Genomic DNA, 25,402 nt, shown 5'->3' on the forward strand with positions numbered 1-25,402 from the left:
TCAATAAAACAAATCTTCGACCAGTGTCTGCCCCTATGAAACAAAAATATATTGCAGTACATTGGAAAATAGCATGTAATATATTAGGCATATATTCTTATATATTGGATTTAATATGTATTTTTTTCATATATATTGCAATATATTGAAAGCGGCAATCATTTGTATATTTTGCAATATATTATAATATATGCATCATCAATATATTATTAAATGTATTCAAATAAATAATATATTAGAAAATAAAAAGGGAAAATAATATATTACAATATATCACAATATATTTTGAGAAATATATTGGTAAATATATTTTCCTTTTGTAAGGGTGATTAAACCATAAATCCCAATTCATCCTGTGAAAGGTTCTTTGCAGCTAAATGGATAAACAAAACTACAGATTAATAAGTAATAGTAGTAAAAAGTAAAAAGACACGGATTATAAATTGATTTCTGTTAACTGGGATTTAAAACTAATATAATGCGTGTATTTATTCACATATAGTACATACAAATTTTAACTTGCTTAGTGAAAAGGCAGTTTAGTTGAAAGTTGCTGGATCGCCAGGCACTATATAATCCATGAGAGAATCAAGCCTTTACACACGTTTATTTTTCTACATAATTACTTTTACATACAGCCTTTTTGTAATGGCTTCAAGAGTGTGGGGCATAAACAACTACAATGGTAGTTGCAGAGCAAGTAAAATTCACCACCCAGACCAAGCTCAGACATTACTGATGATCGCAGATAACATCGCTGCTAACCGGGCCTTAGCACACGTTTCTTCCATGCAGGCTCTAATCGATGGACATTTGTGACATAAAATGACAGACTACGGCGAAGAGCAAAGGAATGAACTAGAAGCAATAGAGTCCATTTACCCAGACTCATTTACAGGTAAGAATGGCAGAAAAGTTTATGTTTTGTGTCTTTAAATTCGCCACGTTGTCCGTTAGCTGACTAACATTAGCTTTTCATGAAACAAAGTTAGTTAACATACGAGCGACTCGGTCATCTCTTTGATATCATTCTTCATCGAAACAGATTAAGCTGTCGAAGGTTAAAAACCAAGTCACAAATTAACTGATGGCCAGCAATAAGATATCAAGCAGAAGTTGTGTCAGATTTATGTTTACGTGCTGCTTTGAATAAACTGTGGAAGTAGTAATGTTACTGGGTCAGTCTGTGGTCAGTGGTCTGGTCACTCATATCTGTTTACTTCCAGTCTGTGGGGAGTGATTAACTATAGCGAGCTCTGTATATGTCAGTAGTTTGTTTCTTTCTTTCCTTACAATATTTTCATTCACGCAGTGCTTTCCGAGAAGCCCACGAGCTTCACCATCACAGTTACTTCTGATGCGGGAGGAAATGAAGAGAGTAAGTTCATATGCTTTATTAAATGTGTCAGTGCACATAATATGGTAAAGTTTTTTTTTTTATGTCATTGACCCTGTGAACTGATATATATGATACCTCAGGCTTTTATGGCTTATACAGTGTGTTATAGAAGAATAGGAGGAGGAAAAAATACTGTACAAAATGAGCAAAAAAATGCGATTTAGTGCAGTTGTTGTCTTGCTGATATTTTTTGTAAGATGAAATTCTGATATCTTGTAAGTAACTTATACAGATATAGATATCACTTGTCACTCTGAATCTTCAGATAATGCTTAGTTTTATGATCAAAGCTCTGTAGTTTTGATGTTGGGCAAAATGTATAAGGCAGTTCGGTATGAAATCAGTTTCCACAGATTGTAGATCAAAAAGACGAGTATCACAGAAGGTGGACAGATAATTGAGCGGCCATTTGTGTATCAAATATGATACATAAGTAGACTGTACTTTTAGGGTTAAAGTGTAGCTCAAAGCAGCAATCTCAAAATCCCAACATTACTGATTTCTGTCTGTTTTAGCGGTGGAGGTGACTCTTAAGTTTACATATGTGGAGAAATATCCAGATGAACCCCCTCATTGGGAGATCTTCTCACAGGAGAACCTGGAAGATTCAGACACAGAAGACATTCTAACACTTTTAAAGCAACAGGTCTGCACACGTGACATCTTACCCTCCAAAAACCCATTAACAATTGATAAAGTGCACATACTGGTAATTTTTTGTCCTTTAGTCCTTCCTAATAAACTCTTTCTTTTGTAGGCTGAAGAAAACTTGGGAATGGTTATGATCTTCACATTGGTCACAGCTGTGCAGGAGAAACTCAATGAAATAATTGACCAGCTTAAGAACAGAAGAGAAGAAGAGAAACTAAGAAAAGAAACGGAGGCCGAAGAAGCTGAGAAGGTCTGTTTTGAGCATGTTTTCTGAATGTAGAGGAATAGTTCACGCCAAAATGACAAATTACTGAAAATCTACTCACCCTCAGGCCATCCAAGATGTAGATGAGGTTGTTTCTTCATCAGAACAGATTTGGAGGATTGTAGCATTATTACATCACTTGCTCACCATGTGAATGGGTGCTGTCAGAATCAGAGTTCAAAAAGTTTTTTTAGCCATAATAAACAAGAACTTTTGAACGGCTGTCAGTGAAGGCAAACAATGAGTGTGGTAAAGGTGTAATTACAGCTTCTAGCAGAAGGGGGCCATGAAGACTAACAAAAGGTTGACCACTTGAGTTGAGACAGACCCACCTAACTGTACTCAGATGTTGCTATTGTACACTTTATAGAATGAGTTTGCTTTGAATATAAGGTTTGTTATTAGTTACATAGCTATCATTTACATCAAAATGAAATGTTGTTCTTTTGTTTTGTTTTTCTTAGCGTGCATTCCAAGGCACTGTGGTCACAATTGAGAACTTCTTATCATGGAAAGCAAGATTTGAACAAGAAATGATAGAACTAAAGAAGAAAAGGCAGAAAGAAGAGGAGCAGCCAGGAAAGGGAAAACTTACAGGTGAGTTAAAAACTTATGAAAAGCAGCATATAAACTCAAAACTGAACCACTTTTTCTTATGTTCTGTTTATTGACTTTTTCATGTTACAGGAAAACAGCTCTTTGAGACCGACCATAATCTTGACACATCAGATATCCAGTTCCTGGAGGACGGTAAGCACTCTTAATTATTATTCATGTGTTTCTAAGTTATATTAGGATGCCATTTGCTTTTTGAAACGTAAGCTGGATTGTCCTTCATAGTTGTCATTTTCTGCTCTTTTCTTCTAGTTGGGAATAGTGTAGAAGTAGATGAGTCACTGTTTCAAGACATGGATGATTTGGACTTGGAGGAGGATGACCCTGATTTCAACCCACTGGATTTAGGCAGTGATGAAGACTGAATTGTGTTAACTCTCCACTTGACATGACTGATTTAGATGCCAAACAGCCTCATGGAGCAGGACTTCAGCTCACCAGTTCTAAACACAAACTTTTTTCAGTCACTACCATCTGTGTTGCAGCATATTTATCAATAACTGTCAAGCCCAGTGTCATTTGTCACAATTCATATTATTAAAACACCATTCTCTTATTCTGCTGAATGGCTTCATTTACTCAAGATTTACATTAGGCTGATGTTTCCCAGAGATGTGACCTGGCAGGTATTACAACCTGAGTTCGACTGCAATCATTCATAGTCTGTCTATATATAGTAAAAGCAATTAATAAGTTTAGCAAAAAGCTTTAGCTTATTAAATCAATTTTTTTTTTTTTTCAGAAAAATGAAATCTCAGAAATCGGATGAAAATTCTTCTTCTAAAGAGTTTCTGATTAACATTAAATTTATAATGTGTGTCATTATGTACATATTTGGGATTCATTTCGGTTTTGACAATTTATACAATTCAGTAAACAAATAAGATATTTGTTGTACTGTTAATATTACGGCTGAGAAGGATTAGGCTTTTTTTATATATTTTTTTTTTAACCCTGCTGAGTACACAGGATGAGACTGAATAAATCATGGTGTGACAAGATCACTCATGTCCCAGACGAAAGAAAGAGGAAAATCTTTCATCTTCTCTTGGTAAACTTCATCAAATCTCTCATTCTGAGCCACAGTGAAGTAATTCTTCCAGTCACCAACAGTTCCTGTTGAAGAGTAAAGCAAATAGATTTAGTTATCTAGTCAATAACTCAATTCAACAGGTAAAAAACATTCACATTACTCAATATAAAAGATTAGTGTCTGTATTCTGAAAGTTTATCTTTATATCATTGACATGTTTAAATCAGATATAATTCTTACATGTATTCAAGGAATGATAAGATGGGTGGGAAACACATTCAAGAGATGCTGTGGTTTGTAGGAGTCTTAAGAGACAGAGATAATCAACCCAAAACTGAAAGCTGTACACACAGATAAAATATAATTATTAAGTTCACTATGAGTAAAAATCCTTGTGATTATGAAATGAAGATTCTGTCATTATGTTTTCCAACACCTGTGACTTCTAAGAAACACAAAAGATCTGAATCAGCAGCCACCATTTACTTTTACTGTAGGGAAAAAAGGCTGACAGTAACAACTGCGTCATCAGACTGCTTTAGAACAGCATGAGGGTGAGCAAATGACGACAGAATCTCCATTTTCACAAGAATTTGATTCTGGTAGTTTACTGATGGAGAACTTTATAATTATTCTTAATCTGTTTGCTTGAAACAGTGAATTGGAGTGAGATATTATATACCTTTCCTCAGAAAGGCTCCCAGCTGGTGGTTCAGCAGGAGGGCAGGGACATGCTGGTAATTGGCCTGAGGATTGGTCTTCATATTTTTGAAGGTACTGTGCTCAACAACATCATTCAGCTGCTGTGGTGTCAAGTTTGTCCCCAAGAATGAAACAATCCTCTCAACCACTGACCGCAAGTCCTGTAAGCATACACTGTTGATAAGTTACAGTAACAATTCTGGACTGATCCTCCTACACTGAGGTTAAGAAATGTACAGGTTTGTGGTCAGATATTTAAAGATTTTTTTAATGGTTTTGAAAGAAGTATCTTGACCAACACAGCATATATTATTGTGTTATTCTTAATCTGGTATTATTTTACTTATAATATTATGCATAACTATGACAGAAAGCAATATACTGTCCCAAATACTGGATGTCATGAAGAGGGTCAGATGTATAAAGGCCCTCCCATAGGGCAGTACTAGTAGTGTTGAACGGGATTGGACACTGGCCACTGGGAGGTCCTGGTAATATTCCATTAAGTTGTATCTGCGACCTAAACTGACCTCTGAAATGCACCTGTGAACTAAAATAACCCTGTGAACTTTGGGTGATTTCCAAATGCTGACATCAGTAGTAAACAGACGTGGGGGGATGTCTCACGTGACCATAGCCAACCAATAGGGAGAGATTGTTTAATTGTTGACTTGGCCGAATTCCACCATTAAGAGAAATATAGTGATAAGGGGTGGCAAACTTGGCAGGCAATGCCAATTGAAAACCAGAACTACCAAATAAGGTATAGAGATAAGGGTATAAAAGGAGTGCACGGACAGACAGAAGATTCAGATGCAGTGCACGGCATCTCGGCTTTGTTGCTTTGTTACTTTGAGAAATAAAGTCTATATTCTGACACCTGGAACTCCGTCTCCCAAGCCTTATTAATTGAAGAAATTCATCATCAGCCCTAAGACACGACATAATCTGATCAAAAATGGTCTCTGCAGGTTTTATGAGGGTAAATTTAAGACTTATTCAGAGCTCTTCAAGAGAAATTAAAGAAAGTTAAAGGAATAAACGTATAGAAGCAAACCAGTCAAACCTTGATCATCTCCTCATATGTAATGTACAAAAAGTTCATCTCATCACTTTGGGAGCACCAGCCCTTGATATGCTCAAACCAGCAATTGCCAAAAACTGAAACAAATAATAATCATTAAGGGTTGTTGATCAGATAGAAACTGCAACTTAGATTAAAGAAAGGGTATTTTGTTTACCATATCCATCCATGAATTTCTCAAAAAAGTCTTCAAAGTCTTTTGGGGTCTCCAGCATATTGGCAAAGTTGTGAAAATGGAAGTAAGACACCAAAACATCCTTTGGATTTCTGGCCACATAGATGACCTATAAGTCATTAAGAAGTGTAAAGAGATAATGTAAACATTATGAATAATAATGAATAATTTTAAGGAGACTGCAAGAAAAAGCAGCGCTCATAATTATTCAGTCCATTGGTTAGTCTTGATCATTTCAATGAAGCCATATAGATGCAGTGACACCTTAATAAAAGTGATCTCACCTTGCCCTTCTTTTGTTTCAATCCAAGTGGCATGAATCTGTATGGTAGATGAGACACATGGATCCTAGGGGAAGGGGCAGAAACAAACTGTTTCTCAGATTTTAAAAGTTCCATCCATGGGATACGGTCAGAATTCAGCTGATCATTTATCGCTGTAGCATCTCCCTTAACCTCTATCAGACAGAGGATTTGCTGCAACCAAATAGTACCTGCAATGACAATCAACAGAAGGAAGAACATGTTTGCAAATTCACTTATTAAATGCACGTAGGATATCTATTAATATTACTGATCACAGAAGATTTTTTAATTGTTCCATACTCCGTAAGCATGCATGTTTTGTGATTACAATATAAATCTAATGTTTGTGAAGGTAGACAGAATCCCATAGAAAACTGGATTATAGGTGTCAGACTAAGACAAAGATTATAGCTACATAAATACAGATAAGTAAACAATACAATTTTTCTTGGCTGAAAACAGAAGAAATGTTACATACAGGTGCTGCTCATAAAGTATAATTAGAATATCATCAAAAAGTTGATTTCATTAATTCCATTAAAAAAAAAATGAAACTTGTATATTATATTCATTCACTACACACAGACTAATGTATTTCAAATGTTTATTTCTTTTAATTTTGATGATTATAACTGACAACTAACAAAAAAATCCCAAATTCAGTATCTCAGAAAATTAGAATATTACTTAACACTAATAAAGAAAGAAAAAATTTTAAAGAAAGAATTTTTAGAAATCTTGGCCAACTGAAAAGTATGAACATGAAAATTATGAGCATGTACAGCACTCAATACTTAGTTGGGGCTCCTTTATCCTGAATTACTGCAGCAATGCGGCATGGAGTCGATCAGTCTGTGGCACTGCTCAGGTGTTATGAGAGCCCAGGTTTTTCTGATAGTGGCCTTCAGCTCTTCTGCATTCTTGGGTTTGGCATATCGCATCCTTCTCTTCACAATACCCCATAGATTTTCTATAGGATTAAGGTCAGATGAGCTTGCTGACCAATTAAGAACAGGGATACCGTGGTCCTTAAACCAGGTAATGGTAGCTTTAGCACTGTGTGCAGGTGCCAAGTCCTGTTTGAAAATGAAATCTGCATCTCCATAAAGATGGTTAGCAGCAGGAAGCATGAAGTGCTCTAAAACTTCCTGGTATACAGCTGCGTTGACCTTGGACCTCAGGAAACACAGTGTACCAACACCAACATGGATTGTGTGCCTCTCCTCTCTTCCTCCACACTCTTGAACCCTGATTTCCAAAGGACATGCAAAATTTACTTTCATCAAAGAACATAACTTTGGACCACTCAGCAGCAGTCCAGTCCTTTTTGTCTTTAGCCCAAGCGAGACGCTTCTGATGCTGTCTGTTGTTCAAGAGTGGCTTGAATGCGACAGCTGAAACCCATGTATCGCATACGTCTGAGCGTAGTGGTTCTTGACTCCAGCTGCAGTCCACTCTTTGTGAATCTCCCCCACATGTTTGAATGGGTTTTGTTTCACAATCCCCTCCAGGGTGCTGTTTCCCTATTGCTTGTACACCTTTTTCTACCACATCTTTTCCTTCCCTTAAACTCTCTATTAATGTACTTGGACACAGAACTCTGTCAACAGCCAGCCTCTTTTGCAATGACCTTTTGTGTCTTGCCCTGCTGGTGCAAGGTGTCAATGGTCGTCTTTTGGACAACTTTCAGGTCAGCAGTTTTTTGAGTTAATTAGCTGATTAGTGTGGCACCAGGTGTTTTTAATATTGAACCTTTTCACAATATTCAAATTTTCCGAGACACTGAATTTGGGATTTTCCTTCATTGTCAGTTATAATCATCAAAATTAAAGAAATAAACATTTGAAATATATCAGTCTGTGGGTAATGAATGAATATAATATACAAGTTTCACTTTTTGAATGGAATTAATGAAATTAATCAACTTTTTGATGATATTCTAATTATATGACCAGTACCTGTATAAAGGTTCTGCTTGCTTTTTGTCTATTGTACTTTTGCTGCTATATGTTTTCTCTCTTACCTGATTTAGGGTAAGTAATGACAAAGACATCAGAGTCTTGAATCTCAAAGTTATGAATTTGATCCACCACCTCAGGAGAGTGGATTCCAGATATCAAGTGGAAGTCCCTGTGAAGGACCAGCTTATATTCAAAAGCCTCACAACTGCTGTGATTGAAACCCTCTGAGAGACCAAAACACATGTAAATAAAGACAGAATTAAATTTTAAACATTTTGTTATACATCATATGCCATCGTCTAGGCTACATTCAGATATTCAAGAGAACAGCCCTAGAGTATACTCACATCCATTCAAACAATCAGATATTTACACAAATAAAACAATATTAACATTTAAAACCTAAAATCTCTTAAGTGAATAAAGAAATCATAAATATAATCATGATACTGATATGATAGGACATTGGCTGTAGTGTTTTAGCGCTTGTGGAACCCATTTAATCCCAAATCAAATACGTGAGCATATAAAATTGGTTATGAGCACCCCAATAAAACAAACAGCATTAGTTAAAGGGTCGTTCACACAAGGCATTTTTTTTCTTGAAACATTGGCTTGGCGGAAGTCAAGTGTTTGACCTTTGCTCGTGCTTCTCATCTCTTGCAGCGTCTGACGCGTGGCACGACGTTCAGAAAGCGCGGTGTTCAAGTGAGTAGTAGTGCCCTTTTTTAAACGCCTCGAAGTCGTTTCTCAATATGCGTTATTGTTTGTTATTGTGGACTTGTGAAAGGTCATCAGTCGTCGCTCAAGAACTGTTCAAATTCAAAGTTTACATCTAGCCAAGTTCAGTTCAGATATGTCTATGGTTGAAATCCCCGGATTTATTTTTTCTCCGCCCCTTTTTTTAAGGATGCATCCAGAGGTGACTTGTGTGAACTTGAGGCAGCCATGATTTACACAATATTTCTGTTGACTTAGCCTATGTCCAACCCCTCTGACCACAAAGCAAATGTTTATCAATATGCGGATATCCACCTATTATAGTCCAGCAAAATCAAGTTCTTGGAAACTTAATAATTATTAACTGAAAATCGAATCAGTAAAAATAGAGATTACATGCCTTAAGTTTCTTTTAAAGGCTAATACAGAAAAAAATATATTGCACTAATTGGGAACTTTTTTTTTAATTTGAGGCTTCTAAATATTTAAGACATGTTGGCAGTTATGTTGATAAAGTTAATAAAGAACAGGAAGATAAAATTATATTTGGAATTACCTCACTCCTAAACAAAGGGAAACGAATAGTTTTTCAGATATAGATAAAATAAATATGGCAGAATTACTAAGCAAATTAGACAACATCTATAAGAAGAAGGCTGAAGGAGCCTTTATAAGGTCTAGGAAAAGATGGTTGGAGGAAGATGAAAAGAATACCTCCAACTTCTTTAGACTAAAAAAAAAAAAATCAGGCTACATGAAATGCTATTCATCAAATATATAAGGACCTTAAAGAGATTTTAGAGTTTTGTCCACCTTTTACTCTAAACCATATGTGTCACAATATGATGCTAAAGCCTCAAATGTTTTATTTCTTAAATTCACTGGGAGAGATTATAATTATAAAAATGAGTCTCCCGGAACTGGCGGTCTAACCTCAAAATTTGATAAGTTATTTAATAAGCAGCTAGCCTATTTATCTAAGTCCAACATCCCAATTTACCATGACTCAGGGCTTAATTAGCCTTATTCCTAAGCCTCAAAATGAACTATTTTTGATAATTGGTAGCCAATTAGTCTTTTAAATAATGACAAAATTAACTGACTCTGTATTTGCTACGAGAATTAAAGGGTTAGTTCACCCAAAAATGAAAATTATATCATTAATAACTTACCCTCATGTCATTCCAAACCCGTAAGACCTCCGTTCATCTTCGGAACACAGTTTAAGATATTTTAGATTTAGTCCAAGAGCTTTCTGTCCCTCCATTGAAGCTGTGTGTAAGGTATACTGTACATGTCCAGAAAGGTAAGAAAAACATCATCAAAGTAGTCCATGTGACATCAGAGGGTCGGTTAGAATTTTTTTGAAGCATTGAAAATACATTTTGGTCCAAAAATAGCAAAAACCACGACTTTATTCAGCATTGTCTTCCATTCCGGGTCTGTTGTGAGCGAGTTCAAAACAAAGCAGTTTGTGATATCCGGTTTGCGAACGAATGACTCGATGTAACCGGATCTTCTTGAACCAGTTCACCAAATCGAACTGAATGGTTTGAAACGGTTTGCGTGTCCAATATGCATTAATCCACAAATGACTTAAGCTGTTAACTTTTTCAATGTGGCTGACACTCCCTCTGAGTTAAAACAAACCAATATCCCGAAGTAACAGTTCAATTCAATAAACCAGTTGAAGAAAACGGTTCACCGGTTCTTTTGCGCTTGAAGTAATGATGTCATTGGTGATGATTGTCCTTGATTCAAGCCTTCAGTTTACCCACGTGTGGCGAGTGGGGCGGGGCCGAGAGGCGTGGGAACGAGGAGTGAGGCCAGGTGTAGTGATTGGAGATGAGCTACACCTGAGCCCCACCGCTAGTATCGAGTCCCACGTAGGAGATGGAAGGATATAAAACTGGAGTGACGACCGTGAAGGACGAGAGAGGACCAGGCCTGGGACATTATTTTATGTTCTGCGTTTTATTTATGCGCACCAGTCGTCCGTGAGGGGCTGGTGCGCCATTTTGTATTTACTTTTGAATATTAAAACGTTTTTGATTGTGCGCTGGTTCCCGCCTCCTTCTTCCCGATGAATATGGAGATATGTATCGTTACAGTGGTGCCGAAGCCCGGGAGAAGGAGGGACGCGCTGATGAAGATCCCTCGCCGCTGTGGTGAATCCACGGTGCACTCGAGCTGGCGAGGTATGTGCCGCCAGGGACGCTCGAGGCGGTGGGCTGGAGCGAGTTGCCGGGGACGGGCGAGCTCGCTGCTGGCCGCCCACGATATGGAGAGGCGGCTGCCGTCCGTGAGGGAGCGGAGGAGTCGGCGCCGTTCGCCAGGGGGCCGGAGCCTGCTGCCTCCGCGAAGGAATCCGGAGGGGCAGGGAACGGGGGACTCCTGCCGGCTGCCCAAAACCGGAGGAGCCGTCGCCGTCCATCGGGCGGCGGAGGAGTGTCGCGCCGTCCGCCGAGGGCTGTCCAGTGCCACCGCCAGGCACCGCAGAGGAGATCACCCAGCTGGTGGAGGGCCGAGCAGCAGTGCGTCTGGGAACCGGATTTTTTTTTTTTTTCCTCCCTCCCCTCTCTCGTCCCTGTCGCTCCTCCTTCCATCTCCTTTTCTCTCGCCTCGTCTGTCCTACCCCCAGGTTCCCGCAGGTCCCCGTGAGCGGTCTCCCCCGGAGGGAAGGGGGGGGGGGGAGTAGAGCGCAGTCTCGGGAGTACCCCCCGGCCTGCGAGGGGCGATGGGGGTATGTGGCGAGTGGGGCGGGGCCGAGAGGCGTGGGAACGAGGAGTGAGGCCAGGTGTAGTGATTGGAGATGAGCTACACCTGAGCCCCACCGCTAGTATCGAGTCCCACGTAGGAGATGGAAGGATATAAAACTGGAGTGACGACCGTGAAGGACGAGAGAGGACCAGGCCTGGGACATTATTTTATGTTCTGTGTTTTATTTATGCGCACCAGTCGTCCGTGAGGGGCTGGTGCGCCATTTTGTATTTACTTTTGAATATTAAAACGTTTTTGATTGTGCGCCGGTTCCCGCCTCCTTCTTCCCGATGAATATGGAGATTTGTATATCGTTACACCACGTTCATAACATTAGCACAGAATCAGTTCAGAATCAATCATCGAAAGAATCAGTTTGGTTCACCGTCTTTGGTTCAGGTATCATCAGCTTCTCGGTTATCGAATCAGACACATCCAACAGAAACGGTTCTTGACTCGAGAATGAGTCAATCGTTTGTTCGTTATCTGGCTCGGCTTGACGTTCCTCTTTAAGTTCTCTCTTCACAGCAATTCAGTCAGTGTACTGTTTTTTTATTACCTTTCTGGACATGGACAGTATACCATACACACACTTTCAATGGAGGGACAGAAAGCTCTCTGACTAAATCTAAAATATCTTAAACTGTGTTCCAAAGATGAAAAGAGGTTTCACAGGTTTGGAAAGAAATGAGGATGAGTCATTTATGACATAATTTTCATTTTGGGGTGAACTATCCATTTAAGAATGTATTAGAATATATTATATATGAAACTCAGTCAGGCTTTATGAAAAACAGGCACATTTTGAATAATGTAAGGTTGGTTTTAGATATATTCGATTATTCGTCTATAATTTATGAAAATAGTTTTATTTTATTAGATTTTCTTAAAGCTTTTGACACTTTGGAACATAAAATTAAATTTTCTTAAATTACTTTTTTTTTTGGTTTGGTAAATTATTTTGTGCAGCAGTTGAAACCCTTTATAATAATGCAAATTGCTCAATCAAACTCAAACATGGAACTACAATTTAAAAAGAGGTATTAGACAGCATTGTCCTATCTCTCCATATCTTTTCCTGCTTGTAACCCAATTATTATCTGTGCATGTTAAAAAAAAAAGTATTCTTAAAGGAAATTGTGTCATTAATCACTTACCCCCATGTCATTCCAAACCCGCTTACAAACAGTATTCTCGTCACTTCATAACGTTATGGTTGATCTACTGATGACTAATGGACTATTTTGAAGATGCTTTTTATACTTTTCTGGACTTTGACAGTGGAACTTACTTGGCAGTATATGGGACAGTCACAAGTCTCCTGGTTTTCATCCAAAATATCTTAAATTGTGTTCCAAAGACAAACTAAGCTTTTACACGTTTAGAACGACATGGGGATAAGTGCTTTTTTGTGACAAATTTTTTGTTTTGGGGTTGAGTATTTAATTGTTTGCATTTCTAAAACAATATGTTGAACACTAAAGTTGTAGCCTTCCTAAAAACAAACTAAACAGAGAGTTTGTTGGCCATTAGTGACTACAGGTCGAAAGATATGCAGTATCTGATTATAATGTGATGAAAAGCGTTTATCAGAGAAGGATTTGGTGCACTTGTACAATGTCCATATCAAATCAAATACAAATAATATCTATATATGATAAACTAAAACAGTAATATCACATTAAAACAGCAGTTTATAATTCAGAGATTTAACTTAGCTGCAGTGCCTTATGGTGGGATAAGTTAAAATGCTGACTCAATTTACCCCACAGCATTTGGCTCACTTTGCCCCATAGCTGCCATTTTGAAAAAAATATCCACTGTAGCTTACCAGTTAAGGATAATATTTAGCTAAATGATTTGCATGGTTTTATATGTTGCTATTTCACCTACTGTGTATGTATCATAAATATTACTTTTTTAAGTAAATGGGTGTCTTCCATTCCCCCACGTGTTTCTCCTTTTCACAGTCACAGCAGAAATGATGGGTGGTTCCAAAATACACGGTCACATGACAGTAAAAGTATACAGCTGCCAAGATACAGGGGGTGGGTAAACTTACCCTTTGGCTCAACTTACCCCACTCTCCCCTATTCCATTGAAGATAAGGCGGAAGCAGCATCAGAGAGTGAGGGAGAGCACACTCATATCAAAACATCTACAATAAAGTCTCCAACTATTACAGAGTGTACTGTCTTCTCTTTTAATTGTATTTGTGTTAACAAACACCCAAACCCTAGTGCCCATTTTTTTGGTTTGGACCACTGCCCCTCAGAATGTGTTCATGGTCCTGTACTAAAACCCTTGAGCTTTACAAAGTTAAACATGATAAACGATTTGCGTCCCTATTTGCAAACAGAAAACTGAACTATAAACACAACTGGCAAGAGACCACCATTATAGATACTAATCAGCTAACTTAATGCATTCCAGTCCATTCATACGGTGCCCATAAAATGACAAGATCGGTTAACTTAATTTTGTCTTGGCCATGACATCATAATACGTGGGAACGTGATAATATGTCGTGGCCATGATATATTAATATGAGGCAACCTCATATTAAAGCGATACTCCACCCCAAAATCAAAATTTTGTCATTAAACACTTACCCCCATGTTGTTCCAAACCCGTAAAAGCTTAGTTTGTCTTCGGAAAACAATTTTAAGATATTTTGGATGAAAACCGGGAGGCTTGTTGTAACTGTCCCATAGACTAAGCAACAAGAATAATTTTTGTATGTAAATAAAACAAAAACATTTACTTTATTCAACAATTCCTTTGTCAACAGTCTCCTTTGTCTATCTCCACATCACTCAAACTGGCTACGCTCTTCAGTGTCAGCTGTTCCACAAGGATCCATTGTTTCTACATGTATTTATGCTTTGATTTGAAAGAAATTAGTGCAATATTTTAGTTTTATTCTCTTACAAAAAGTATTCTTGTCGCTTCATAATGTTATAGTTGAACCACTGATGGCAGATGGACTATTCTGACGATGTCTCTCATACTTTTTGGACTTTGACAGTGTAACTTACTTGGGAGTCTATGGGACAGTCTCAAGCCTCCCGATTTTCATCCAAAATATCTTAAATTGTGTTCCAAAGACGAACAAAGCTTTTACATGGGGGTAAGTGATTAATGACAAAATTTTTAATTGAAATGAAACTACGTGAATGATTACTCAATGAAACAATATAGTATTATATATGGTCTATCTATTAGCTAAAATAAAATGAAATATATGTTCAAGTTAAACTGCATTCAGCAAAAATTCCAGTCAGCATAATCAAAGCTTTATTGGCATGTCGAGCATTTAACTAAGTGAACAGAACATGGCACCTTGCGGGCACCGTACATTCATAAGGGGCAAACTCCGTTTTAAAATACAACAATTCATTCTTATTTAATTTTAGATCAGTTCCATTTAATATTAACAGACGTATCTTGAATGTGTAAATGCTGAAACTAACATTTACTGAGATTCATAAATAATTGAAATTTTAAATGTTAATTTTAATGTGGCTAACAACGTTAAGAAACTTAACCTTATTGAGGAAGAAATCATGTAAAAAAAAAAAAAAGTCGTTATCCATATAGATATAAAATGCCATTTTTGTGGCAGTGTTTCTGCTGAAAAAATATTTTTGAGAGAATTCAGATTCTCCATAGTAATGTTTTGTACATTAGCCCATATGTATGTTAGGGCTCTCCCGAATTTTCCGTGTGTGTTTCATTGTATTCGAAATCCTAAGAATTCGTCACGCACAGAAGCCTTGCTCACGGAGTCCGACCCGTAGCATATTAATCCATTACGAAAAAAAATCGCAAAACAGCATTAAATGTGGTCTTCAAGAGGTGATGGTGATTTTGTTGACCTCTCGCTTCTTAAAAAGAAAAGACCTGTCAAAACACATCTCAAAATGCTTGCTACGGAAGCGAAAAATGGAAAACATCCGAATTTTTTTTTTTTTTTTTTTACGACTGACGAATAAATCGGAGGCACGTGTGTAAACGTGACTGACATAACATGAGGTCGTATTTATTTTTTTAACCTGCGAAATTTTCGGACGCTGTGTGTAATGACCTTTAGTCCTAAACTGTGGTGTGCTCCCTTTCTGATTAGTTTAACCATGCGGTTTACTTACCTGCCATCTCAGACTCTCTCTCTCCTCTGGAGTTACTGTGAGATATCTGTCCGTCCTGTGACTTGACGGTTGTCTGTCCTGATTAAATCAGTAGTTGTATTTTAACGTATTTGGTCAGAAAACAGGGAAAGGGGGGAGGATATGCAAATTACTTGAATTTTGCCTGTGGGCTGGGAAAAAGGAGTGGGACGATGAAGGCTCAGATTTTTATTTTTATAATGTATAAGGCTGATAAACATCCCTTGACCACTGATGGTGTTTACAATAGATACTATACCATATATATTCAACTGTAGTTTATAAACAAACAAGCTGATTATTCACTAAATCAAAATCTAAAAACTGAAGAGTCGCCATCATAAGTAGTAATAACCAGCTTATTGTGCAAGTAAGATAAAACTGCTATTTTTTATTGACATTTATTTATACAGAAATACAGTTTTTCCACAGTCTGTTTAAAGGAACTAGTTGATAAAAGTAGCAGGAATAGTAGATAAAATTGCAGTCTGCGGATGTGGACAGTTCCATCAAGGAATTTTCTCAGCACATAGTGTCCTTGAATTAAGAATGCAGCTCTGAAAGACACAAACATGGCAAAAGTATGTCAGCAGTTTAACAAAGACTGCACATATAACATCCAAATGCAATACATAACTTGAATTCCTGCAATGAATTTCTGTAGGTCAAAATTACCCGTTTCTCTTCGGGTGTTAGCAGCCCTTCTACAGCAACCACTTGATACTGTCTGTTTTTTAGGCTACCAGGGAATTTGTGCATACGTCGTACCATGGTAGCTGCTGTATCCTGTGACAGCACCTTCCTCATTTCCCTTGGTGCACACCCCGGATCGAAGAGGAGCAGGCATAGGTTGCCATTTACTTTCTGTTCCACTCCTACTATAGAGCAACTGTGGCCTGATCATAAAGACAGCATAACACGCATGTCATCTTATAAAGGCAAGTCTGTTTCTATGAGGATAATGCGATCTGGTATGTCATGAGGGAAAATAAATTAACTTGATTTTAATTAAAGGGCTGTTGTACTTTACAAGAGAAATCTTGAAAAACCTTGGTGCTGGAGGTATATAGGTGGTAATGTCGTCCGCACTAATTTGGGTGGCAGTCTTGCACCCCTACTGGCAGAATGTGAGAAATACTGTTTGACCCACTCATACAGTATGGGGTGTGTGTCTCCTGGGCCAGTGGGCTTGTGAAAATCCACAATTCGGGCTCTAAATTTTTTTAAGGAAAGTTAAGATGTGAACTTTATAATATTTAAGCTATTTACATATTCATAACTATTCAAAAGTTTGAGGTTGGTTAGATTTTTTTAAATGTATTTGAAAGAAGTCTCTCACCAATGCTACATTTATTAGAAATACAGTACAATTATTATTGTAATTATCATTTTTTTACTTGTCAAAATAACTATTTCACATTTTAATATTTATTAAATGTAATTTACCGCTGTGATGGTAAAGCTGAATTTACACAAATCATTTGCACAAGCACAAATCATTGTGATGTTCTACTGTGGTGCTCGCGAAACACTTCTAATAGTTCCCAATGTTGTGCTACTTAATTTTTTAATTAGAGAAAGCACCAATACATGTTTTCAGAAAACTTTTATGGGAATAAAAACAACATATATATTTATCTTTCCGACCCCAAACTTTTGAACAGTAGTGTGTGAGTGTAAACTTGGGGTTTCAGTACGCACTTCACACTAAGGGAGGTGAGAACTGCATAGATTTCTGTAGCTCCTATCCAAGCCCGTGTCCCCTGCAGTCGATGGTTGAAGTGTGAAGCACCCTGAGGATCTACGCCTTGATCCCACGACTCTTCACTTAAGGCTTGCACTCTCGGAATGCTGGGAACTGAAACTGCGAGGGAAAAATTTTATGATGTATAAAGTTACAAGGAAAATCAACATTCAGCCAAGATAATATCATGGTGTTACTGATATTATACCAGGCAAATGTTTATACTGCTCCATCCTGTGCAAAGATGAAAGAAGCATCTGAAAGTTTCTGTAGCCACATCCCCAACCTTTGTACCCCTCCTGATGAAGAGTAGTGATCAGTCTCAGCACAGAGCCACACATGTGCACAGTCAGAGGCGTTCCTCTGATAGTACCTATACAGAGCTCCCATAAGTCCTGAAATAGAAAGATTAAGTCTAATACCCATTTTCTTTATTTTTTTCCAACATTAAAGCTGCAGTAGGTAACTTTTGTAAAAATTTGTTAAACCTGTCATTATGTCCTGACAGTAGAATACGAGACAGATAATCTGTGAAAAAAAAAAAAAAAAAAAAAAATCAAGCTCCTCTGGCTCCTCCCAGTGTTCCTATTGCCATTTGCAGAAATACATCGCTCCCGTTAAGAAACAACCAATCAGAGCTGCGGTCCATAACTTTTTTATGTGTTCATAATGTACAAAATGTATATAATAAGTGAGTACACCATGAATCCATTTTCCAAACCGTGTTTTTAGCCTGTCCTGAATCACTAGAGTACACCTATAATAAGCGTTTATATTCAGAATAATTTAGATTGCTTCGGGGGTACCGCGGCAGAGTAACCCAGTACCTTTTTGATTCTTCATAGACATAAACAGAGAGAAGTAGTTCCGGCTACAATGTTCTTCCGCAAGATGCAAGCGGTTCTGTTTATTAACTGCTAGAGCATCAAAAGTTACCCACCGCAGCTTTAAAAAGTAATAGCTTTTTAGTTAAAAACCTAATGATAATTCAGCATTTTTTTAATACTATTATAAATTGATTTAATAAAACACATTTAATTCTGTATAATTAAATATATATTAATAAAAAATATTTAAGCACGCACTAAATTTCAATCATCAGTGAGATTAGTTTTTAAAATTAATTACGTTATTCAGCAAGGACACATTCAACTGACTGAATAGGACTGTAAAAACACTTATAAAAAGTTACAAAAATATCTATAAATTGTATTATTATTTATCAAATAATTCAATTATTTAAAAAAAATGCATCACTCTTTACCAAAAAATATTAAAAAGCACAATTTTCTGTAAAGTTGCTTTGTAACGATTCGTATTGTAAAAAAAAAAAGCGCTATACAAATAAACTTGAAATGAATTGAACAACCGTTTCCAACACTGATAGATATAGTTAAAAAGATAAAATAACTGAACCGATTTTAAGTCTAATAATTCACCAGCTGGACCAAATATGTAAAGATTATTGGTGTAGCTCTATGATGCACTCTCAATCAGACCTGATGTTGTGCTTCTGCCATCATCCACCCCGGAGGCCAGAGATTCAAGCATCTCTGCTTTTTTCCTGTGGAACTCTGCAGGAACCATCTGACCTCGAGACACAGCCCTCTCCATATTCCTCTCCATCTGCTTGCGATAACCACCACTGTTATCAAGCCCAAACTGCTTCTGTAAAGAATAGAAGTGTAAAGAAATAAATAAAAAACTGTTTGTAGTGGGTCGCCACAGGTAAATATGACAATTTTTACCTTTTAGGTGGATATTATCTTTAGCTAACCTGGAGCTACTTAAAGTCCTCAGCTTCCCGTCTAGTTGCAGCCTCCCTCCACTTTTGCTCCTCTTCCTCCTGAAGCTTCCTGGCCAGAGTCAGGTCTTCAGATGAATGTCCTCAAAACACCCAAACCAAATGAATATCAAGTCAGATGTTTTAAGAAACCACAAGTTTCGCTGCACCAGCGGCTACAACAGATTTCACATTGATGGATTATTATCGTTTTGATGCATTGTAGTTGTAAACAGAACCATTTCTCTAAACAAAAATGTAACAAACAATTCTAGAATAACATTCATAAGCAGTTGCACAATTAATATACACATACCGGTTACAGATGCGGAGCCATATTCCAGGTGTAGCTCAACGTGCTCTTGAAGGGAGGAGCTACTGGAACAACTCAGAGAACACATTGGACACGGTTACGCCCGTCTAGGGGTAAAGGCATAACATAAAAAGAGAAGGGAGGAAACGGGGATTCTTTAGAGGGCCAAACAAAAATACAACCAACAAAATAAGTAAATGGGGAATATTCTTCAGGAGTTGACCAGGCCAAAATAATAAACAAAACTTCTGTAGTTTAAGACCTGTTTCTTATACCCTAAACAAAATAAAAGTACAATATTTTAACCTAACTCCCTAACCAAAAACAGAGATCAAAAGGTTACAATAAACAAAATGGCGTCAAACTCCTTACTTCATAGACATCTGGAGTAGCGAAAGCGGAGATTTCTGAAGCACGATCAGTGAGTGGCACCTGCCAATATCCTTTTAGTAAATCAAGCTGTGTCACGAATTTGGCCTGACCAGTGCGGTCAACACAATCATCTATTCTAGGAATCTCAGTCTGATTTAGTCAACTGATTAACTTTTCGGTAATCTGTGCAGAAGCGTGACGTTCCATCTGATTTAGGAACTAAAAGACATGGGGAACACCAGGGACTTGAACTTGGCACAGCTAAACCATGCTCAATCAAGTACTGCGTTTCCTTCTGCATGATCTCACGCTTTACTGGGTTGATGCGATAAGCATTTTGCTTAACAGGACGATGATCACCCACATCAATGTCATGCTCCAACACATTTGTTACAGTGGGCACATCAGAAAACAGTGAATAATACTTTTCAATCAACTGCATTAGTTCCTTTTGAGATGAACTAGATAAATGAGACAGTTTTGAACTGATTACAGCAAGGGATTCAGAATTTTTCAGGAAAATGTCAGACAAACAGGTACTTCCAATTCGTAGATCATCTACACTAGGTGAATACTCAGAGGAGACTGCACTCCCAGCTACAATAACAGGTAGTGGAACGGTGCATTCGGGCTTAGGACGAGAAACATACAATTTTAGCATGTTAATATGACATACCCTCTCTTTCCTCTTCCAGTCAGGGTTTTTTACCACATAGTCAGTGTCACTTAACTTTTCCTCAATCACATATGGACCAACAAATCTAGCTTGAAGAGCTGACCCAGGCAAAGGCAGTAATGCAAGAACTTCATCACCAGGCTCAAATGAGCGTTGAACAGTGTTTTCATCATATCTACTTTTCATCCGAGACTGTGAACTTTCTAAGCTTTGCCGTGCCAACTTCCAGACAGAATGCAATCTTTCATGGAAATGACTCACATGATCTAATACATTCTGTTCTTTAACTGAGTGACTTTGAGAAAGAAGTTGTTCTTGCAACATCTTTAAAGGACCACGAGGAGAATGTCCAAAGACCAATTCAGCTGGGCTGAATCCAAGGGATTCCTGGACCGTATTTCTGACAGCAAACAACAAAAGGGGAACCTCTTCATCCCAATCCTTCTCATGTTCAAGACAGTAAGTTCGAAGCATAGACTTAAGAGTTTGATGGAACCTCTCTAACACGCTTTGTGATTGTGGATGATATGCAATGTTTGATATTCAATTCTTTCATTACCTTACGAAACACACGGGACATGAAATTAGATCCTTGATCTGACTGAATTATTTTTGGCATACCAAAAGTGGTGCAGAACTTAATGATGGACTTCACAATTGCAGGAGATTTCAAGGTGCATAGCGGAATTGCTTCTGGAAACCTGGTAGCAGAGCACATTAAAGTCAACAGATACGAATGGCCGGACTTAGTTCTCGGCAAGGGACCTACACAATCTATTACCAGTTTCTCAAAAGGTTCGCTCATTACCGGAACAGGCTTTAATGGTGCTGGGGCAACAACCTGATTAGGCTTTCCAGCAACCTGACAAGCATGACACGAACGACAATACTTAGTTACACTAGCTTTCATGCCAGGCCAGAAAAAGTGTCTTAGCAGATTGTTATAGGTTTTCTTGATCCCCAAATGTCCAGACAATTCATGGTCATGAGCAACATGTAGAACATATTCTCTGTAAGAATTAGGCACAACTACTTGGAAAACAGAGTTCCAGTTACATTTTCCTTCCAAACTCCATTTACGCATAAGTACTCCATCATCTAGAAAATAAGCAACAACATGATCATCTAACAAGGTTTTATCCATCACAGCATTAAAACAAGTCGTCAGTGTACCATCAGATTTTTGTGTTTCGATTAGGTGCTTCCTATCAAAAGGAAAATCAACATTTGGCCCAAAACTCAAAATTTGTTTGTCTATGTTTAAACTAGTCTCAACATCTGACTGATCAGAACACACAAATGAGTCGGACAGATCAAGTTCTTCTTCAAACTTACGAGCTTGTGCTCGTGTAACAACACAGGAATGAAATACCTTAGGAAACTCCTGTGTCAATAGCACATTACTCTTTGATACACAGTGTATATCAACTACTTCAGGAAGACAAGACACCTTACTTCCGGCTAAATCATTACCAAGAATGAGAGAAATGCCCTTCAGTGGCAACTGAGATTGGGTTAGTTAAAATAGCTGTACAGTCACAAGATGAGAACGCAAATAGATCTTGTGGAGCGGAACCCTAACTACCCCAAGTTCAATTCCCAGAACTAGGACATCTGAACCACAGCTGGACTGTGCCGAAAAAGGAAGTACATCTGTCAAGATGAACGACTGTGCCGCACCCAAAATCTCAAAATGCGTACATGTTTATGCTCCGTGTCTAACTCAGAAAACGAGACTGTACCATCACACACAAATGGTTCAAAGGTGGGATCAATCGCTAGCATAGACTCTGAAGGGTGGGTATGCACAAAAGCAACACTTTTATGTGTGGTCTGTGTTTTCCTCTGGTTCTTACGTTGTAACGTAGGACATAAAGCGATCAAATGACCTTTCTCATGACAGTAAAAACACTCACGAGAATCAGGACCCTGCTCATCATTCTGGCCAATCACAGTTTTAGAATTGGGATTCCGCTCAGTGACATGACGAGTAGGACGTAAAGGAAAAAACACAATTTTGTGTGTAAGCACAAATTCATCTGCAAAGATGGCAGCTTCGGTGAGTGAGGTCACCTTTTGCTCATTTAAATGAACTACAATCTTTTCAGACACACAATTCTTAAACTCCTCTACGAGGATTAACTCCTTAATTTGTTCAAACGTGCTGATTTTACTTGCTGCACACCACTTCTCAAACAGAGTAGTCTTTTCTCTGGCAAATTCAACAAAAGTTTGGCTGGAGGTTTTCATATGCTTTCTAAATTTTTGTCGATAGGCTTCTGGAACAAGCTCATAAGCTCTTAACACAGAGGACTTAATTACATCATAATCTAGACTTTGTTCTAAAGTCAATGCCGAACTTACCTCCTGCGCTTTACCCACTAGTTTACACTGTAACAGTAAAGGCCAAATATTCTTGGGCCACTGCAGAGTAGCAGCGATACGTTCGAAAACAGTGAAATAAGTATCGACTTCACTTTCTCTAAATGTAGGAACTAACGAAATTTGTCTGGAAACATCAAATTCAGTTTGACTCACCGGTAAAGTATACGATGCTGCAGGAAGAGGTGATGAAGTAACAGCCTGCACAGGAGTAGTATTTCCCTGCAATCCAGGAGAAGAAGGATGCCGTGTTTGACCAGACTTTTGCTCATTTTCCAGCTCTTTGAGCCGGATGTCTCTTGTTGTCTGAAGCTCCAATGCTCGGACCTGCAAAAGCTGACTCTGGTACTGCTGTCGGGCTAACTCCACATCTAACTCCTTTAGTCGGATTGCTAACATTTTCTCTTTTGGTGAAGAGGGATTATCGGGATCTATGCGCTTGTCCTCATCAGACTTGAGCTCCTTTTCTAAAGCGTTCAAGTCATCAGAAAACACTGGATTTGTTGCAACACCCGTTACCTCAGCTTCACCAGGTAAAATCCTTTAATTAATTAACAATAAGTCATCCTTCCGACACTTTTCAAACTGTTCTTCTGTAGGCGCGATCGTAAATTTCTCAAGTTCAAATTTTAACGACATTGTAAACCATAAGCTTCCTCCCACACTAGATGAAAACCACCAGGCAAACACAAGAAAAACACAACTCTGCAAAAACAGTGAGTACCCAAATACTCAACTTCATTCAGATGGAATAAAAAAGCTTCTAATTTCATCCGAATGGACGGACGAGCCCCCAATTCATGTTACGCCCGTCTAGGGGTAAAGGCATGACATAAAAAGAGAAGGAGACGGGGATTCTTTAGAGGGTTTTTAATTGAGCCAAACAAAAATACAACCAACAAAATAAGTAAATGGGGAATATTCTTCAGGAGTTGACCAGGCCAAAATAATAAACAAAACTTCTGTAGTTTAAGACCTCTTTCTTATACCCTAAACAAAATAAAAGTACAATATTTTAACCTAACTCCCTAACCAAAAACAGAGATCAAAAGGTTACAATAAACAAAATGGCGTCAAACTCCTTACTTCCTCCCAACCCTCTATATTTACAATAATATACAACTATTTACAGGATCAGGCAAACAGAGTTACAAGGAGAATCCAAATACACATCATAACAAGCAATAGAGTCAAAATACCAATCAGTTCCTACTTACAAAAATAGTATCAAAGTTCAACAGAGGCCAAACAGCCAAACAGCCAAACAGCCAAACAGCCAAACAGCCAAACAGCCAAACAGCCAAACAGCCAAACAGCCAAACAGCCAAACAGCCAAACAGCCAAACAGCCAAACAGCCAAACAGCCAAACAGCAACAATTCTCTCTCTACTCTGCACTGCACTGGAGAAAGGAAGTGACATCAGGGCTTTTAAGGTGTGCCTAAGATTGAATGCACCAATCTAGATGGGCCAGTCATTAACCTGTAGGAGCCAATCAGCATCCTACCTGGACACAAACACTTTCAAATACAAAAAAATAAAAGAGACAAAATGACAAGATGCAAAACAATGGGTTGTAACAGACACTCATAGCGCATCACACCTGGAGATGCCAAAAATACAGTTCTAGTTCAGTTTGGCCATTCACTTTTATTCAGAACTGCCAAACCGACCACCTTGCAAATTCACCTGATCTACCCCTGCTTGTAGAAGACACTTCTGTTGAAGTGGCGACCTCAGGACCAGCCCCTTAAGAAGACAAACCATATCAGATATCAGTCAAGCTGGTGATAAAAAAAGAGGGTAAAATGAATACTTGTAAACCTACAAAAATTTATGATATGAGGTAATACACCTGCAGCTTGGTCCTGTAGATGAAGCTCAACATGCTCCTGGAGAATAAAGCAGTCTTTGCAGACCAAACTGCACATTGGACATGCAAAGCACCCAATTCTTCTCATACAGTTTGAAGAACATCTAATATTATTTTGTTCTGATTTTAGTACGAAAAATAGACATGACAATGATTTTGACATATGAATGGTTTGGGTTTAATCATACTGTCTGAATATTTAAATAGAAAGTGAAGGATTCATGACCATATTATATTATATCTAATATAATATTAACCATACATAATTCTTTTTCCACAAGCAAACAAACAAAAATAAATAAAGCGGACCGAAAAAAAAAGAAGGTACACGTTTATTTATATTTTATTATAAATATTATTCATAATTATTATTTTATAATTATAATTAATGTAACTCTACCAATTTGCAATGTTTTTAAATAAA

At 37.9% G+C, this 25,402-nt stretch overlaps 3 protein-coding genes across 5 annotated transcripts; 1 reads left to right on the forward strand and 2 right to left on the reverse strand.

Moving 5' to 3' along the window:
• Window positions 1–701: 701 nt before the first annotated feature.
• Window positions 702–3,486, forward strand: LOC113116042 (RWD domain-containing protein 1-like). The gene is made up of 7 exons (XM_026283873.1): window positions 702–898; window positions 1,313–1,378; window positions 1,915–2,045; window positions 2,157–2,300; window positions 2,780–2,912; window positions 3,003–3,065; window positions 3,183–3,486. The coding sequence occupies exons 1-7, from the start codon at window positions 826–828 to the stop codon at window positions 3,293–3,295; spliced, it is 723 nt and encodes a 240-aa protein (XP_026139658.1). The 5' UTR covers window positions 702–825; the 3' UTR covers window positions 3,296–3,486.
• Window positions 3,487–3,881: 395 nt separating this feature from the next.
• Window positions 3,882–15,942, reverse strand: LOC113116041 (amine sulfotransferase). Its single transcript, XM_026283872.1, has 7 exons — window positions 15,819–15,942; window positions 8,253–8,414; window positions 6,209–6,417; window positions 5,907–6,033; window positions 5,732–5,826; window positions 4,646–4,826; window positions 3,882–4,046 (listed from the first exon to the last, which is right to left on the reverse strand). Exons 1-7 carry the CDS (start codon window positions 15,823–15,825, stop codon window positions 3,916–3,918), a joined length of 912 nt encoding a protein of 303 aa, XP_026139657.1. The 5' UTR covers window positions 15,826–15,942; the 3' UTR covers window positions 3,882–3,915.
• Window positions 15,943–16,177: 235 nt separating this feature from the next.
• On the reverse strand, window positions 16,178–25,296 carry LOC113116040 (ubiquitin carboxyl-terminal hydrolase ZUFSP-like). Of its 3 annotated transcripts, XM_026283871.1 has the most exons (8): window positions 19,680–22,230; window positions 19,329–19,467; window positions 19,080–19,248; window positions 17,789–17,975; window positions 17,538–17,700; window positions 16,886–17,049; window positions 16,512–16,732; window positions 16,178–16,393 (listed from the first exon to the last, which is right to left on the reverse strand). In XM_026283871.1, the coding sequence occupies exons 3-8, from the start codon at window positions 19,101–19,103 to the stop codon at window positions 16,346–16,348; spliced, it is 807 nt and encodes a 268-aa protein (XP_026139656.1). In that variant the 5' UTR covers window positions 19,104–19,248; window positions 19,329–19,467; window positions 19,680–22,230; the 3' UTR covers window positions 16,178–16,345. The 3 variants fall into 3 exon arrangements, 1 of the variants encoding a protein (XP_026139656.1); XR_003293969.1 differs by lacking the exons at window positions 16,178–16,393; window positions 16,512–16,732; window positions 16,886–17,049; window positions 17,538–17,700; window positions 17,789–17,975 and having other exon boundaries at window positions 19,103–19,248; window positions 19,358–19,467; window positions 19,680–25,296; XR_003293968.1 differs by lacking the exons at window positions 16,178–16,393; window positions 16,512–16,732; window positions 16,886–17,049; window positions 17,538–17,700; window positions 17,789–17,975 and having other exon boundaries at window positions 19,183–19,248; window positions 19,680–25,296.
• Between the last annotated feature and the right edge of the window lie 106 nt (window positions 25,297–25,402).

This window comes from Carassius auratus, chromosome 16 (genome assembly GCF_003368295.1).
Source record: "Carassius auratus strain Wakin chromosome 16, ASM336829v1, whole genome shotgun sequence".
NCBI lineage: Eukaryota > Metazoa > Chordata > Actinopteri > Cypriniformes > Cyprinidae > Carassius > Carassius auratus.